The sequence below is a fragment of the Sorex fumeus genome, unplaced genomic scaffold, assembly GCF_029834395.1.
Source record: "Sorex fumeus unplaced genomic scaffold, SorFum_2.1 ptg000199l, whole genome shotgun sequence".
NCBI lineage: Eukaryota > Metazoa > Chordata > Mammalia > Eulipotyphla > Soricidae > Sorex > Sorex fumeus.
Window position 1 is genome coordinate 1,596,732 of NW_026606256.1, and position 16,468 is coordinate 1,613,199.

At 53.9% G+C, this 16,468-nt stretch overlaps 1 protein-coding gene across 1 annotated transcript; it reads right to left on the reverse strand.

The window, feature by feature from the left end:
• Nucleotides 1-442: 442 nt before the first annotated feature.
• Nucleotides 443-16,214, reverse strand: BCL7B (BAF chromatin remodeling complex subunit BCL7B). The gene is made up of 6 exons (XM_056108266.1): nucleotides 16,042-16,214; nucleotides 11,091-11,166; nucleotides 4,733-4,829; nucleotides 2,941-3,111; nucleotides 1,613-1,692; nucleotides 443-1,404 (listed from the first exon to the last, which is right to left on the reverse strand). Exons 1-6 carry the CDS (start codon nucleotides 16,131-16,133, stop codon nucleotides 1,306-1,308), a joined length of 615 nt encoding a protein of 204 aa, XP_055964241.1. The 5' UTR covers nucleotides 16,134-16,214; the 3' UTR covers nucleotides 443-1,305.
• Nucleotides 16,215-16,468: the final 254 nt, after the last annotated feature.

Sequence of the window (16,468 nt, forward strand, 5' to 3'; positions counted from 1 at the left end):
AGGTCCAGGGTCTTGATATAGCTGGCACCAAATACTGCCCCCAGCAGGATTAGATGTGACCCCAGAGCACAGAGGCAGGAGCAGTATCTGAGAACCACTAGGCCCTGAAACTGAACAAGAATAAAAGCCAGGGCCCAAGGATGTAGCTCTGTGGGAGAGCACTTGGCTTTGCATGTGAGGTCTTGGGTTTGATTCCCAGCATTGCCAAATAAAACCAAAACAAAGCAGGGTCAGAGTGACAGTACAGTGTGTCCTGTCTTGACGTGGCCAACCCTGGTTTGAATCCCCACCACACATATGGGCCCTGAGCACTGCTCAGAAGTGATCCCTGAGCACAGAGCCAGGAATGAGGTTGAGCATTGCCAGGTATGGCCCAAAATTCAAAGAGGGAGGGAGGGAGAGAGGGAGGGAGAAGAATGAAAACACTTAGAGCCAAACAAGACATATTTCAAATAGTTTAATTTTAAAAATATTCTATTCAGTGCTAAAATATGTCTTCACTCACTGTTGCCCATTTCTGTTTTCTTAAACTTCTTTTTGAAACAAAAAATAAGATCACAAAGTTGAATTAAACGTGCAGATTTCAAAGGAAAGGGAACTTTCTAGAACAACTGGGCTATGGGGGCAGGTACTGTCCTCAAATTCTTGCTGGGGAAGTTTGTGGCACAACAGGGGTACTAGAATGAAATGCAGGGGTGATAACAAGGATGCTGGGAAGGTGTGGTTTGGCGGGGGTGGGGGGGGTGGGGAACACACAAAGGACCCTCAGCAGCTGAAGAGCCCATGAGAGGCAACAAAACCTCAGGAATGGGCAGAAGTGCCAAGACAGCAAGAACTCTCTGGACCTTTCCCGTCTCTCCCTGCAGGAGTTCCTTCCCTCGCTCCAACATTCCTTCCCTGTCATTCCCACTAGCAGCCTACAGGGCCCTCATCCGATGGCACGTGGGCGCATCCGCAGTCTCCCGTTCAGGTGCCCGGGGCACCCTCTTCTCTCGACTTGCCTTCTGCATCTCCGGCCTCCTAAGAGCGCCAGCAGCCACATCCAGAGGGCCTGGACTACCACAGACGGCCCTGGGGGGGCTGGTGCTCCAGCCTACTTGGGGTGCAGAAAGGAGATGAGAGCTTCTCTTCTCGTGAGCAAGCGGGCCCCAGTGCCAGGGACAGACAGACGATGCTGCTACCCCACATCTGGTGCCCGCCTCCCAGCCCGGAAGGTGTCCACGTGCAGGCCCTTCCCCAGCAACACAGCACAGCCAGAACCAGAATGCGACGAAGAGCGGGCTGGAAGCAGCGCGGCGGGCAGTGCTAGCTCTCTGATGCCGAGGCCGTCTGGGGCACTGCGGGCTGGTCCACACAGAAGCGTTTCAGGGGAGGGGCCCCCGAGTCGTCCTCTTCCTCAGCAACCTAGGGATGGCCAGCGAAGGGTTTCTGGGTCAGCCCTCGGAGCCGGGACCTTCCATTCCTCTGATCACAGCCCCAGAGCCACGATCATCCTTCCCATGAATTCCCCGACTTCTCCCTCTCCCTCACAACCTGCCTATTCCCTGCCCCCCAAGCTAGCACATTTGATTCTGCAGAGTCCCCAACTCTGGGCCCTCCAGGACCCCCTCACCTGGGTCTCTACTGGAACTGGCTCCTCCTTTGTGAGGGTGGGCGGCTCATCGGCCACTTCCGAGGCGGGCAGGGAGGGTTCTGAAAGGCATCAAGGTCAGAAACGAAACCAGCTTGCCAGGAGTACCCAGCTCCTAAGTGCTGCCTCCACCCAGGGGGCCTTTTCTAAGAGCCACACGGAGGCAGCACACGGGCCAAAGAATCCGCATACACTCAGAGAGGTCCGCAGGACATAATGAGAAGAACATGAACTGACAGTCCTAGGACGAGACTGCAAGTCTCCAGCCAGTTCTCCCAGTAATAACCTGCACAGTCTGGACCAGCAGTAACATACCATAGGGGGAAGGGGGCCCAAACACTGCTTTAGAGACTAGGGCCACTCTAGGTGACATTTGGCCCAGCTATGTGGACCAGAAGGGTTAATGCTCCAGCCACCAAGGGACCAAACTTGAGGCTTCAACAGGTCAGGCACAAACCCAACCCTTTACTCAGGGCTGACTCCTGGCTCTGTACTCAGGGATCACCCCGAGCACGATTAGAGGATCATATGGGGTGCTGGGGATTGAACATAGGTCAGTCACAAGCAAGGCAGGCGCCCTACCTGCTGTATCATTGCTCTACTACCCCCAACTTTACAGGGGCCTTACTCGGCAATGATTGGGCCCTGGGGGCCACTCACAGCAAAACTTGGCCTACAGCGCTCAGGGGGTGCAAGGATGTCCCCTGGCAGTGCTGGGTGTGGGGTGCATAGAGGAAGAAGTGGTGGGAGTGGTACCAGGGCCTCTCACAGGCTAGGTGTGGATCTGACCACTTGAGTGACCTCCTCTGGCCTGTGCTACGAGCTTCCTGGCTCACTTCCACGAGAGGCGGGAGGACGCATCCCAAGCTCATCCTGGCAGGGCCTACTGAAGGTGCCTGCTCCGGCCTGAGTCCAGTGAGGAAGGGAAGGGACCGGAGAGAGGAAGGACAGCGGGGAAGGGGAAGGCACCTGCCTTGTAAATGGCTGAGTTCAATCTCTGGCACTGCCAGGAGTGCCCCAAACCCACCCTCCCTCCAGCCTCCACCCCAAAAAAAGAGAAACACTGAGAGCAAGAGATGAGACTCCCTGGGGCTGGAGAGATAGCACAGCGGGAAGGGCGTTTGCACACAGCCGACCCAGGTTCGATTCCCAGCAATCCCACATGGTCACCTGAGCATCGCCAGGAGTAACTCCTGAGTGCAGAGCCAGGAGGAAACCCTGTGCATCGCTGGGTGTGACACCCCCCCAAAAAAGAGAGAGATGAGACTCCCCCTTCTCCCCTCCTCCCACAAGAAACTCACAAGACTCACCCTCAAGGATCTCCTGGCCCAGAGTTGGGGGCTGCGAGTCATCGGTGCGGAAGTCGGACGTGTGTGCCGGGCTCAGGGACTCGCTCTGCTGCGGGCTAGGGCTGGAGTTGGTGCTGCTGTCCACCTTGAGCTGGTAGACATCAGACACGGAGCTCTGGTTGCTGTTCTCGTCTGAAAGGCAGATGGGCAGGGGCGCCGGGTGAGGGAGCAGAATGCCGCGTCAGGCAGCCCCAGCCATCACCAAGCATCAGGATCATTGCTCAGCACCCCCTGAACAAGGATAGAAACTTGGGGGGCGGGGAACAGCTACACACAGACACAGGGCACAGGGATCAACAGACCGACACGCACATCCTACTTCCCAGATGGGCTAGTCCCGGAGCGGGCCCCAATGCCAAGCTCCTGCTTTACACAACGTTTTGTGTTTCAAATGACGCCTTCACTGACCCGGGGGTCTCGTCCCCACCCCCTTCCAGCAGGGACCAAGCGCTGCCCGCTGGCTGGTGGAAGGGCAGGACAATGCTGAGCCTTCAGAGCTCGTTCCCGTCCCAATGACATGGCAGGCCCAGCGTGCCGGTCACCTGACGGCCTGTACTGGGGTGCACAGGCCTATCTTCTGTCCCAGCACCTGGAGAACTCTGCACCACTCAAATGACCACCTCGCTTCACAAGGCCCAGCCCCCTGTGCCGCACCCCGTACAGCCAGGCCCGACTCTCCTCTCAGATGCTGCCTTCAGGCCTTCCTCTCAGCCAGCCTGCGGACTCAGGCCTCCGCTGACCACCCCCATGGCCCCTCCCGCGATGAGACACGCTACACAGCTCGCCCCCACGCCCCCCCACTCCATCCAAACCGCCCTGCAGCAGTTTCTCTTCATATCCCCTTCCTTCCCGTCCCTCCCAGCCAGCAGACAGTAGGGGTCCGCATGCGCTGGCGAGTCAGGTTTGGGTCCCGCAGGAAGAATAACACCCCATCTTTCTGGCCAGTGGCAGTCGATGGTCATCCGCACTGACCGGCTTGCTCGGCTGCTCGGCCCGTAGCTCAGGCAACAGCGCCTGGTCAGGAGCTCACCAGCTGCTCGTCCAGTGGTCATGGGATGAGAAGGAGGGGAAGGGACCAGGCTGAGGATGAGACCCCACGTGTGCCCCAGCGCTGTGGAACCCATGGCGCCCCTCACAGCTGAAGAGAATTCACCCCCCATTCTCCTTCCTACTCATTCCCATCCAAGAGGAAGCTGGAAATCTCTGGTGCTCTTCCCTCCTGCTCTCTCAGATGGTGGAAGCATCTCGCTACGGGAAGAATGGAGCCCCAGTGCGCCTGAGTGGGGGCCCGGTTCCTTCTAAGGGAATGACAACATTGCCTGATCCCTCTCATGGGCCAGGGGAGGGCCACTGAGCTGAGGGTTGAAGCTGAGTGCTACCCCGGGTCAGCCGGCCCAGGGCCAACCAAGGAGCAGATGCCACGGGTTTGGGGGGGCCGCTGAGACCTTAGACGGGCCGAACCGCATGAAGGAAAGCACTACAGATTCTGAAAACGGGACTTTGCAGGGTTCTGCTAGGCAGGGGCTTTACAGCCGTGACTGGCCACGCCCAGCCCGCACCCTGTGGGAAGCGAGGGTCCTACTCTCACGCTGGGAGAGAACTGAGGAGCTTTAACGAACAGACGCCAAGGCGCCGAGCAAGGTGACAGCAAACCCATCGGCACAGGACGGACGCACACAACTAGCCTCACTGCTAGTGATGGTTTGTCTAAGCTTCTCCTTTGCTGCAAGGAAGATGTAAGGATGAGACTCACCCTGGGATTCAAGAAGGAGAGAGGGATTGGCTGAGGCATCAGAGGGAAAGCCATTAGGTTCCCGGGCTGCGGAACTGTTCGATTTGGACTTTTCTTTCTAGAAAAGGAAAAACAGAGGAATATGACAGAGCCAAGCAAGAGACTCACAGAGAAGTCGCAGGAGTGGGAGAGAGGTGCTGCCGAGACCCGCAGAGGTCTGGATCAGAATGGACAGAGAAAGTCAGAGTCCTGGACACGGACAGTCCCACCCCCAGTATCTCAGTGACAGGAACATAGGCCCCTCCTCTGCTTCTGCCAATGGCCTGAGGAAACAGTGGGCCAGGCCTTTCCCTCGGGGGACGAGTGAGAGATCCCAACCCACTGGAGAGAAAGTTTTCTTTCTGCAGCGCCCAAAGACAAACAAAGAAGGAGGAACCTGTGAGGGGACAAAGAGAGGCGTCCCTTCATCTGCAATGCAGGACGATGGGCCCTCCGAGCTATACTCCCGACCAACCAACCCCCTGCCAGGTGATCACCCTCACGTCCACCTGTTAAGACTTAAGTTCCAACAAGCAGGAAGATGGTGAGTCCGATGTCAAGGGTAAGAGCAAGCTTGCAACAGGAAAGGCAATGGTTAACCCAAGCAGGGGCAAGGAGAGCCCCCCCCAACAGCCAAAAGGCTGGGTCTAAGTCAGCTCATCGATCCATGCTTACCTGGGGTCTCCTCACTGTCCCAGCAGGAACACCATCTAGTTCTGGTCATTCGCACCCCAACCTCTCTCCAACAGGCCAACTCAACAGCACCCTGCAGGGCTCCGTTCATATGCTCAACACTCCTCCCTCTCGCATGCTCCACACACCTGAGAACTCACCTCCCGTGCACTCACTTCTCAATTAGCAGACCTATAGCTCTAACATATTTAGGATTGCACTTATTTACTGCTACTAGGAATAAAGCTACAGCACTCAACTTTTACTATTTTCTGGATTACACTTTATTCTGATAAATTTATTAAAAAACGATTCCTGGGGCTGGAGCAATAGTACAGCGGGTAGAGCGTTTGCTTTGCACACAGCCGACCCGGGTTCAATCCCTGGCATCCCAGATGGTCCGCCAAGCACCACCAGGAGTAATTCCTGAATGCAGAGCCAGCAGTAAAGCCTGAGCATTGCTGGGTATGACCCAAAAAAGCAAAAAATAATAAATGATTCCTGGGTTAGAGTGATAGTACACCAGGTAGGGTGCCAAGCAAGTGCCTTACACACAGCGCACCTGGGTTCTATTCCTGGCACCCCATATGGCCTCCTACCCCACCAGGCATGATCCCCGAGTGCAGAGCCAGGAATAAGCACTGAGCACTGTCAGGGGTGGGGTGGACCAAAGATAAAAAACCAGAAACACAAAATGAAAGAAAATATGATTTCTGGAGTTGTAGAGATAGTCCGGTGGTAGGAAGCTTCCCTTGCATTAGGTCAACCCAAGTTTGATCCTGGCACCCCCATCTGGTCCCCTGGGCCTGCCAGGAGTGGTCCCTGAGCACAGAGCCAGAAGTAAGCCCTGCCCAACACCAGGTATGGTCCAAAAACAAACTAACATTAAGACCCCCAATTTCTTCCAGCTCATTTTCCAAAGTGGAGAGCGAGAGGTTTGCATCTCAACCTGAGTAGTACTCTCAGCTTCTTCCCCTCTGGAGAAACTCCTATTCTCTCCTGAACTTGTTTACCTCTTTCTCTTCCCTCATATTTATCTACGTAAGTGTTTTAATTAAAAAAAATTTGGGGGGGGAAGGGCTGGAGCAATAGCACAGCAGGTGGGGCGTTTGCCTTGCACACAGTGGACCTAGGTTCGATTCCCAGCAACCCATATTGTTCCCTGAGCACTGCCAGAAGTAATTCCTGAGTGCATGAACCAGGAGTAACTCCTGTGCATCGCCATGTGTGACCCAAAAAGCAAAAAAAAAAAAATTTTTTTTTTGGTGGGGGAGGGTTGGTTTGGGCCACACCCGGCTCACTTCTGGTGGGCTCAAGGAACCATAAGGGATGCCGGGGATGGAGTATGGCCAAGCCGCATGCAAGGCAAGTGCCTTACCTGATGTCTATGGTTCCGGTTCGCCTAAACAAAATTTTTTAAACTAGGGAAAAATGCTAACACCAAGGAGATGGCTGGAAGGGCCGGAATACTGGCATCACATGTACAAGTCCACATACCACGTCCTCCCAAGCATCACCAGGAACCACCTCCACCCAGCACTCTCAGCAACGCCAAGACAAACATAAAAGGCCAAGCAGGGATGAAGTGAGGGCGGTGAAATGTGCTCTGGGGTCACAAGGAGCCCAGGAGGCTGAGAGCACATTTGCACTTGCAGGAGGCTCAGGTTCAATCCATGGCCCACACCTGCCCTGCACCCACCCCCCTGCAGCCCAGGTGGCTATGACCCCTCACCCTTAACAACAGACACGCAATGGGTGATTAATCAGAGTCAGAGGGCAAACACTGACAGGGAAAAACAGCAAACACAGGTCTTGTTAAATTAGAGACAGCCCATAAAAAGAAAATCAGAATACTGAACTTTCAATCAGCAGAAGGAAAGGTATCTAGTCACCGTTAAAGATGGGCCACAAATTATCTAAGGATGCACTTATGTTCTGAAACCATGTCAAGGAAAATGCCTGAAACCCTATTTGTTCACCCTTCCCTCGCCTCTTCCTGATGCCCAGAACCTTAAGAGTGTTGAGAAACTGTGTTTAATTAATGGTGGGCGATCAACTTTGAAACACACAATCAAAAATGGAGAAGAGGAAAGAGGAGTATTTAATGGGCATAAAGGGTATAGCTGTGCAAGACGAGGGCAGGATGAGAGTTTGGTGTCATAAGAATGGAAATGTAGGGCCAGAGAGATCATTCTGCAGGTAATGCGCTTGCCTTGCACACGGCCGACCCAGGCTGGATCTCCATTTGTTCCCCAGGGCTTGCCAAGAGTGATCCCTGACTGGCGAGCCAGGAATCAGCCCTGAGCACTGCTAGGTGTGGCCCCCAAACAAAAACAATGACAAAGCCAGTACTTGCCTGGTGAGCCTGTTTGATTATCCTCAACTAGAAATAACCCAAATGTCCACCTCCAGGAGGGTCAGGAAAAGTATTTATGGTACAAGACCTGCCACGGAATTCCGTACAGCAAGGAGAAGGAACACAGAGCTCCGAAGGCATCCCGAGTGAATTCTACAGGGATGAATACTACAAACAACGCAGGGGAGAGCAGCAGCAAGACACGCAGGAAATAGCTATGATGACACTGCTTCTGGGTTAAAAACGTGTACAGATGGTCTGAGAAGTGAAAAGCAAGGCAAAGGCAATAGAGGACTCACCGCAGAGGGGAGGGGTAGCGCCAGGGGAGCCCCAGAATCTCTAAGGCAAGAGCAGTGCTCTCCAGGGCTTGCCTCACCCGGGCAGGCACGCGTGTGCCCACCAAGCCAGACCTCTGTCCCCAGCAAAGCTCTCTTGCTTAACCTGGGCGGTTTTCCCAAGGATAGGAGCTTCATGGTTCGTTACCCTACACAAGCACGTGTCGCAAACTTTTCTGCATGTGGGGTTTTGTGCGCGTTCCTATTCTCTTCAGCAGTGGGAGCCATGGGGGCCACATCTGACAGCGCCCAAGATCAAACCCAGAGTCGCCCACACATGAGGCAGGTGTTACTGCGGGAGGCACACTTCCACCTCGGGATGCATTTTTATTAAGACTCTTTTTGTTGGTTTGCTGTTGGGCCACATTCGGTAAAGGAGTTGTACTGGGGATAAAAACCTGGGGCCCCTGCATGCAAAGCATGCACTCAGTTCATTGAGCAATATCTCCAGCTCCTACATTTGAAATTCTTTCTTTTTTTTTGGAAGTGGGGGTGAGAGGGGAGTTCTGGATAACACCCGCCCAGGGCTTACTCCTGGCTCTCCACTTAGGAAACACTCTAGTGAGACTCAGGAGACCATAGGGAGTTCTGGGGACCAAAACCAGGTCAAACGCGTGCGGGGCAAGTACTCTACCCACTGAACTATCTCTCCAGTCCATATTTGAAATTTTTAAAAAACAATTATGGGGTCAGAGTTATAGTACAGAGTAGGGTGTTTGCCTTACATGAAGCCAACCTGGGTTTGATCCCTGGTACCCCTTATGGTTCCCCGACCCTGCCAGGAGTGATCCCTGAGCACAGACCCAGGAGTAAGTCCTGAGCACCAATGGGTATGGCCCAAACACCCCACCACCAAAAAACCCAAAATAATCCCCCCACACACACAATTATAAGAGGGCTGGAGAGAGTATACGAAGGGTAAGGTGTTTGCCTTGTCTGGGGCCGATGCTTATTCAATTCCGAGTACCACCTATAGTTCCCCCAAACACCACCAGGGGTCACCCCTGAGCACAGAGCCAGGAAGACTCCCTGAGCACTACTTGGTGTGACCTAAACTCCCACCCCCACCCCCCAAAATAATATCAACACAACTATGAGGGCCATGGAGACAGTTCAAGAGGCTGGAACACATGCTTTGCACGAAGGACCCTGGGGTTCAATCCTGGCCCTAGGTCCCCCAGCACTACCAGAAGTGATCCATAAGCACTGCCAGGTATGTTAAAAAAAAAAAAAGAAATTAAGATTAAAAAATTAGGCCAGAAAGGCAGTACAAAGGAGAGGGAGCTGGCCTTGCATTCACTGATGCAAATTCAAATTCAAGCACCTCATATGGTCGCCCAGCCCTGTTGGGAGCGGTCCCTGAGCACAGAGCCAGGAGTAAGTCCTGAGCACAGCCAGGAGTGGCCCCCCCAAACAAAACCAAAAGAAAAAGTTCAAGGCAGGGGATAGAGAGTACAGGGGTTAAGGTGCTTCCCTTGCAGGTGGTCAAGCCCAGTTTGATCCCTGGCACCACATGGTCTCCTCAGGATTACTGGGAGCAACTGTCAGCACAGAGCTAGGAGGAGCCTCCAAGCACCGCCCAGTGTGGCCCCAAGCTCTGCCTCCTCATTCCCCCCAAAAAGCTGTAGACAATTCAGATGCTTCTCACGTAGAGAAGATGTGGTCACTGCATAGAAAAGAATCTAATGTAGGGGTCCAAGACCAAGTGCAGCAGGGAGGCACCGGCCTTGCACCTTGCACATGGCCGAGCCAGGTTCGATCCCCTGCATCCCATATAGTCCTTCAAGATCACCAGGAGTAATTCCTGAGTGCAGAACTAGGAGTCAGCCCTGATCATCACTGTATGTGCCCCCCCCCAAAAAAAAAATGAAGAAAAAGAAGAAAACGCAGGGGGTGGACAGAGCAATGGTCTAATGGCTATAGCATATTCATTGTATGTGGCCAGACTGGGTCCCTGGCACACATATGGTCCCCTAGCACCGCTAGTTAGGAATGGACTCTGGGCACCACCCTCTCACTTTCCACCCCCTAGTTAGAGAGAGAGAGAGAGAGAGGTCAGAGCAATTGCACAGCGGGGAAGGCATTTGCCTTGCATGCAGCCAACAGGGTTCAACCCCCAGCACCCATATGGTCCCCTGAGCATTGCCAGGCATAATTCCTGAGGTCAGAGCCAGGAGTAGCCCCTGAGCATTGCCGGGTGTGACACAAAAGGCAATAAATAAAGAGCAATCGAGAATATAATGCAAAAGTGAAAGGTAGTAACTCTAATTTACAATTACAAAACAAGGTTTGACAAAAATAAAGTTCATAATAGTAGAGGTTTTTAAAGAAAATGCTATATTTATATACTATGAAAAAATTATTTAATATAAAAAATTAAACAAAATTAATAAAAAGTGCTGTAACAATGCTGTTTTTTAGAAAACATACAATAGGGGGCTGGAGCGATAGTACAGAGGGTAGGGCGTTTGCCTTGCACACAGCCAACCCGGGTTTGATTCCCAGCATCCCATATGGTCCCCCAGCACCGCCAGGAGCGATTCCTGAGTGCAAAGCCAGGAGTAACCCCTGGGCATCACTGGGTGTGACCCGAAAAGCAAAAATAAATAAAATCCGCCAAGCTTAAAACAGAAAAATTGTACAGAAACTATTCAAGTTTCTGCCATTGTAACTCAAGGCAACCATAGCCATAAGGAAATGAGTGGGTACAACTACTGCTTCCACCAAACTCTGTCCCAGAACAGAGCTGAGCTGTAATCTAGCAGGCCCTAGAAGAGAGAGAGGTGGAGTAAGGAGAGTGAATGTAAGAGGAAATAATAAACCAGGAGAGGCTTTGCACAGACTAACAAGAGAGGGTGCCTTGGAGCATTTTCAACTTAATCCTGGAGAAATAAACTCCTTTATAATTAGGAGGAAGGGAGAGAGGCGAAAGGAAAACAGATGGTACCTTTCATTGCTTTGATTTTCTTCCACTTACCTCCTTGCTGTCTGTCACAGGAACCCACTTAAATATCCTAAGGGACGTGTCGCCCACAGTCACCCATTTCTTCTCCCTGGAATAAAGACACATCTTAGCACTGATGAAAAAAACAAAAGTTTCTGTTCATAATTTGATTTTCTATTTTAGCACAGAGATGATTCCATCCACCTAAATGCCTCCCATACTTCCCTCTCCACCAAATCATAACCCTTCTGTAGCTCAAAATCACTTCTTCCAGGAAGACATCTCTTTTTTTTCTTTTCTTTTCTTTTTCTTTCTTTTTTTTTTTTTTTTTGCTTTTTGGGTCACACCCAGCGGTGCACTGCGGTTACTCCTGGCTCTGCACTCAGGAGTTACTCCTGGCGGTGCTCTGGGGGCCATATGGGATGCTGGGAATCGAACCCGGGTCAGCCACATGCAAGGCAAATGCCCTACCCGCTGTGCTATCTCTCCAGGCCCCAGGAAGACATCTCTTATCAGACACCCTTCACCTCTCTCTCTTTTTTTTTTTTTGGCTTTTTGGGTCACACCTGGCGATGCACAGGAGTTACTCCTGGCTCTGCACTCAGGAGTTACTCCTGGCGGTGCTCAGGGGACCATATGGGATGCTGGGAATCAAACCCGGGTTGGCCGCGTGCAAGGCAAACGCCCTACCCGCTGTACTATTGCTCCAGCCCCATACACCCTTCACCTCTAGTTGCTGCCTTTCCTTACCTACAGAGGGCACAGCCTTTCTCCTCCAAGACCACCCCTTTGCCACACTTGGGCATCCACCAGGCAGAACTGCTTGGTTCGGTTGTTTCTGTTGCCAGAAATCGGGACCAGGCCTCCCACGCGCACCGAATGACCTCTCACCCAGCGCACATTTCTTTTCTTCGCAAAACAATTGAATTTCTAAAGCCCTGCTGGACAGAAAAGATTTGTTTGAGGGCTGCACCCAGCTGTGTTCGGGGTTCAATCCCCTGGTGCTCAGGGGACTATCCATAGTATTAGGAGTCAAAGTGGGATATGGGAATCAAACTGGGAGTCAAACAGGGAGGCCTGAATTCAATCCCTGGCAACGTAGCACCTGAGCACCCTACCAAAAACTAAAACAAAAACTAAGACAAAACCGTCAGGATGATTTTTTTTTCTTTTTGGGTCACACCCAGCGAGGCTCAGGGATTACTTCTGGCTCTGCACTCAGGAACCACCCGGCGGTGCTCAGGGGACCATAAGGGATGCTGGGAATCGAACCCGGGCTGGCCACGTGCAAGGTAAACGCCCTACCCACTGTGCTATCGCTCTAGTCCCAGGATGATAATTTTATAGTTGAGCATCTGCCTTGCACATGAGAGCCTCCAGGTTCAATTGCTGGTACCACAAAACTAAATGAACAGTTGCAGTGCAGGAGACCATGCTTCCGGTCAACAGAACCAACTCTCACACTGGATCAGCTTCTGAGACAAGCTTTTAAAACAGGAGCAGCACACCTTTCTCTCACGGCCCCTGACCCCTTATACCTGGGGAAATGCAAGACCATTCTTCTTTGTTTAAATTTTTATTTTGATTTTAGGGCCACAATCAGCAATGCTCAGAGGTTATGCCTGGCTGTGCACTCCGGAATCACTCCTGGTGGTCGCCAGCTCAGGGAACCATACGGGATTCTGGGACTCAACCCCAGGTCAGCCATGTGCAAGGCAAATATTCTAGCCGTTGTACTATCTGTCCGGCATAATATTCTTTATTTTTTTTTATGAAGTTGTTCACAATATTTGATTACATTTAATATTCGAACACCAATCCCACCACCATTACACCTTCCCACCACCATATTTCCATCCCGAACCCCAAACCCTGCCCCCCAAGCAGAACCAAAATAATTTATTTTGTATTACTTGTTGGGCTGGAGCGATAGCACAGCGAGTAGGGCATTTGCCTTGCACGCAGCCAACATGGTCGACCCTGGTTCGATTGCTCCGCCCCTCTCGGAAAGCCTAGCAAGCTACCGAGAGTATCTTGCCCGCACGGCAAAGCCTGGCAAGCTCCCCGTGACGTATTCGATATGCCAGACACAGTAACAACAAGTCTCACAATTTGCTGTGAGACATTACTGGTGCCTGCTTGAGCAAATCGAAGAACAACAGGAGCTACAGTGCTATAGTATTGCTTGTTATGAATAATTCGGTAAAAATGAGACAAAAAAGGTTTCTTAAATGTGTGAAGATTGTTTTTCACCCAGAAGCCATTAAGAGATTAGTAACACATTGTTAAAGGTTGAGCCTTTTGTGTGTGTGTATATATATATGTATAAATATGTATATATATGTATAAATATGTTACTCCCTAAGACTGGTTGTCTTCCCAATCAAATGTGATGTGCTATTCTTGGTATATTGGTGGTGCAAAGTACAGCATAACATTCTTGAATAAGAGGAAGTCTGAGAAGCAGAGGTGGAGAGTTTGAAGTCAGTCTTCTAAAAGCTTCAAGTCTAGATAGAGCCGACCCAGGCTCGATCCTTGGCATCCCATAAGGTTCCTCAAGCATCGCCAGGAGTGATTTCTCAGTACAGAGCCAGGAGTAACCCCTGAGCATCGCCAGATGTGACCCAAGAAGTTAAAAAAAAAATGGGGCTGGAGAGATAGCACAGCGGGTAGGGCATTTGCCTTGCACGCGGCCGACCCAGGTTCGATTCCCAGCATCCCATATGGTCCCCTGAGCACCACCAGGAGTAACTCCTGAGTGTGGAGCCAGGAGTAACCCCTGTGCATCGCGGGGTGTGACCCAAAAAGCAAAAAATAAATAAAAAAGGGGGGCTGGAGAGATAGCACAGCGGGTAGGGCGTTTGCCTTGCACGCAGCTGACCCGGGTTCAATTCCCAGCATCCCATATGGTCCCCTGAGCACTGTCAGGCGTAACTCCTGAGTGTGGAGCCAGGAGTAACCCCTGGGCATCACCGGGTGTGACCCAAAAAACAAAAAAAAAATCTGACATTACAAGAAAGCAGAAAATGTAGCTGCTGCTACTGATATTGTTCAAGAAATGAGACTGATAACAGGAAGAAAGAACTAGAGAACAAAAGTGAGGGCCGCAGTGATAACAGTAGGGCCTTTGCCTTACACTTGGCCAAGGCAGGTTTGATTCCCAGCATCCCAGATGATCCCCAAGCACCACCAGGAGTAATTCCTGAATGAAGAGCCAGGAGTAAGTTTCTCTGGCTTGGCCCAGAAACCAAAAAGAAAGGGAAAAAAAAGGAAGTTAAGGGCCAGTGATATAGTCCAATAGTCTATACATAATCCTTGCCCTCAAAAGGCCTGTGTTTGATCCAGAGCACAGATGTCATCCCCAAGCACCTCTACCCACTAGGAGAGATCCCTGCGCACAGAGCCAGGAGTGAGTCCTGAGCACTTGCTAGGTATAGCCCCCAAACAAACAGAAACAAGTTCCATGAGTTCTGGTCAGTGCTTTGCAGTTGGCTCATTGCAGGAGGAATCCCTGCAGAGTCAGGAGGAAGTAGGAGACTCAACCCCTGCAACCGCTCCCCCCAATAAAACTCAAAACTCAACCGTACGTGAAACCTTTGGAAATTTTTTTTGGGGGCGGGGGCACATCTGGCAATACTCAGGGTAACTCCTGGCTCAGCATTCGAATTACTCCTGGAGGTGCTCAAGGGACCGACCATATGGGGTGCTGGAAACAGAACCTGGGTCAGTCAGCTGTACAATCGCTCTGTCCCTGTTGTTCTCTGCTGGCTGGTTTCCACTCTGAAGAAGCCTATCTTCTCTCTTTTGCACTTATTTCCATTTTTTTCTTTTTTCTTTTTCTTCTTGGGTCACACCCGGCAATGCACAAGGAATTACTGCACTCAGGAATTACTCCTGGCGGTGCTCGGGGGACCCTACGGGATGCTGGGAATCGAACCCGGGTCGGCCGCGTGCAAGGCAAACGCACTACCCGCAGTGCTATCAGTCCAGGCCCGTCTCCCCTCTTTTTTCTCAAGCCCTTTTTATTGGGGGGCCACGCCCGGCGGTGCTCAGGGATCACTCCCGATGGGGCTGGGCGTGGCACCACCCGAGGCTCCTGGGCTCGAACCCGCGTCCTCCTCCGCGGGCGCGGCCAAGCCCCGCTCGCTCCCTCTCCAGTCTTCCTCGGCGCGTTTCCTTGAGTTAAAACGACCTTCAGGAAAAGGCAAGGCAGGCAGGACGGGCATTCCGTTTCACCGCTTCAGAAAACGAACCAACAAAAACGCAACTTCCGAGCCGGGGCCGGGGAACGACCCCGGCGGGGCGGGGCGGGGCGGGGGCGGGGGCGGGGGCGGGGTGGGCGGCGCCGGGGCCAGGGCGACCCGCCGCTCCTCCGGCATCCCGGATGGTCCCCCGGACAAGAAAGTAAAGAATCGCCCAAAACAACTTCCTTTTTTTTTTTTTCACGGGGGGAGGCTCTGCGCCCAGGAATCACAAGGGGGTGCCGGGAGCTCGAACCCGGGTCCGACGACGAGCGCAGGGCCAGGGAAGCGCCCCCCCGCCCGCGCGACCGCCAAAAGTTGCCGCCGGGAGTCGAAGACGACGCGCCCGAGTGGCGAGGCCGCTCGGGGCCGCCACACCGAGGCCACCGCGGGCGCTGACCCAGACGTGCGAGTCGCGCGAGGCCGGCCGAGCACCCGGGGACGCGGCGACCCGACGCGGCGGCCCCACGGCAGCCGGCCCTGAGGGCGCGGAGACGCGACGGGCCGGCGGGGGGTGGAGGGGGCGGGCCCGGCCAGCGGGCGCCGCGCTGATTGGTCGCGGCGGGCGCGCCCTCTGACCTCACGCCGACGTGAGGGCGCCGCTCCCGCCGTCCCCGGCGCCCCCTCCCCCCAGCGCCGGCCGGTCGCGCCCGCCCCGCCCGTCAGGCGAGCGCTCCGCCGCCGCCGCCGGGCCCGCGCCCGCGAGCCCCGCCACCCCCGCCGGCGCGCCCGGCCCCTCTCACCATTTCCGCACTTTCTCGATGGCCGCCATCACTTTCTTGATGTCGTCCTTGGCCCGGCTGCGGGTCTCGGCCCGGACCGACCGGCCCGACATGGCGGCGGCGGGAGCGGCGGGGGCCGGGACTCGGGCTCCCAAGGCGCCGGGGACCGCGCGGCCTCACGCGCCGCCGCCCGCCGCCGCAGCGTCACCGCGGCCGGCGCCCCCTCCGTGCGCGCGTGCGCGAGGGAGCGCGCGCACCCGCCCGCCCCTTGGGGCTCGCCGCCTCAGCGCGCCTGCGCGACCCGCCCCAGGCGTCCACCCCGGGGCGCCCCGGGAGTCCCCCTCGCCCCGGGCGGGCCGGGGTGCGGGCGGGCGGAGCCGGCGGCACGTGCTGCTCGCCTGGCGAAGTGCGAAGTGCGGCCAGTGAGCCCCCGGCTTTCCCAGGAGCC

Bases quoted from the DNA above. Each gene is read 5' to 3' on its own strand.
- BCL7B (XM_056108266.1), bottom strand. From the start codon at position 16,133: ATGTCGGGCCGGTCGGTCCGGGCCGAGACCCGCAGCCGGGCCAAGGAC. The intron at 11,167-16,041 runs GTGAGAGGGGCC...TCTTTATTCCAG, and splicing joins ATCGAGAAAGTGCGGAAATG to GGAGAAGAAATGGGTGACTG. The intron at 3,112-4,732 runs GTGAGTCTCATC...TCTGCCTTTCAG, and splicing joins TCTCCTTCTTGAATCCCAGG to ACGAGAACAGCAACCAGAGC.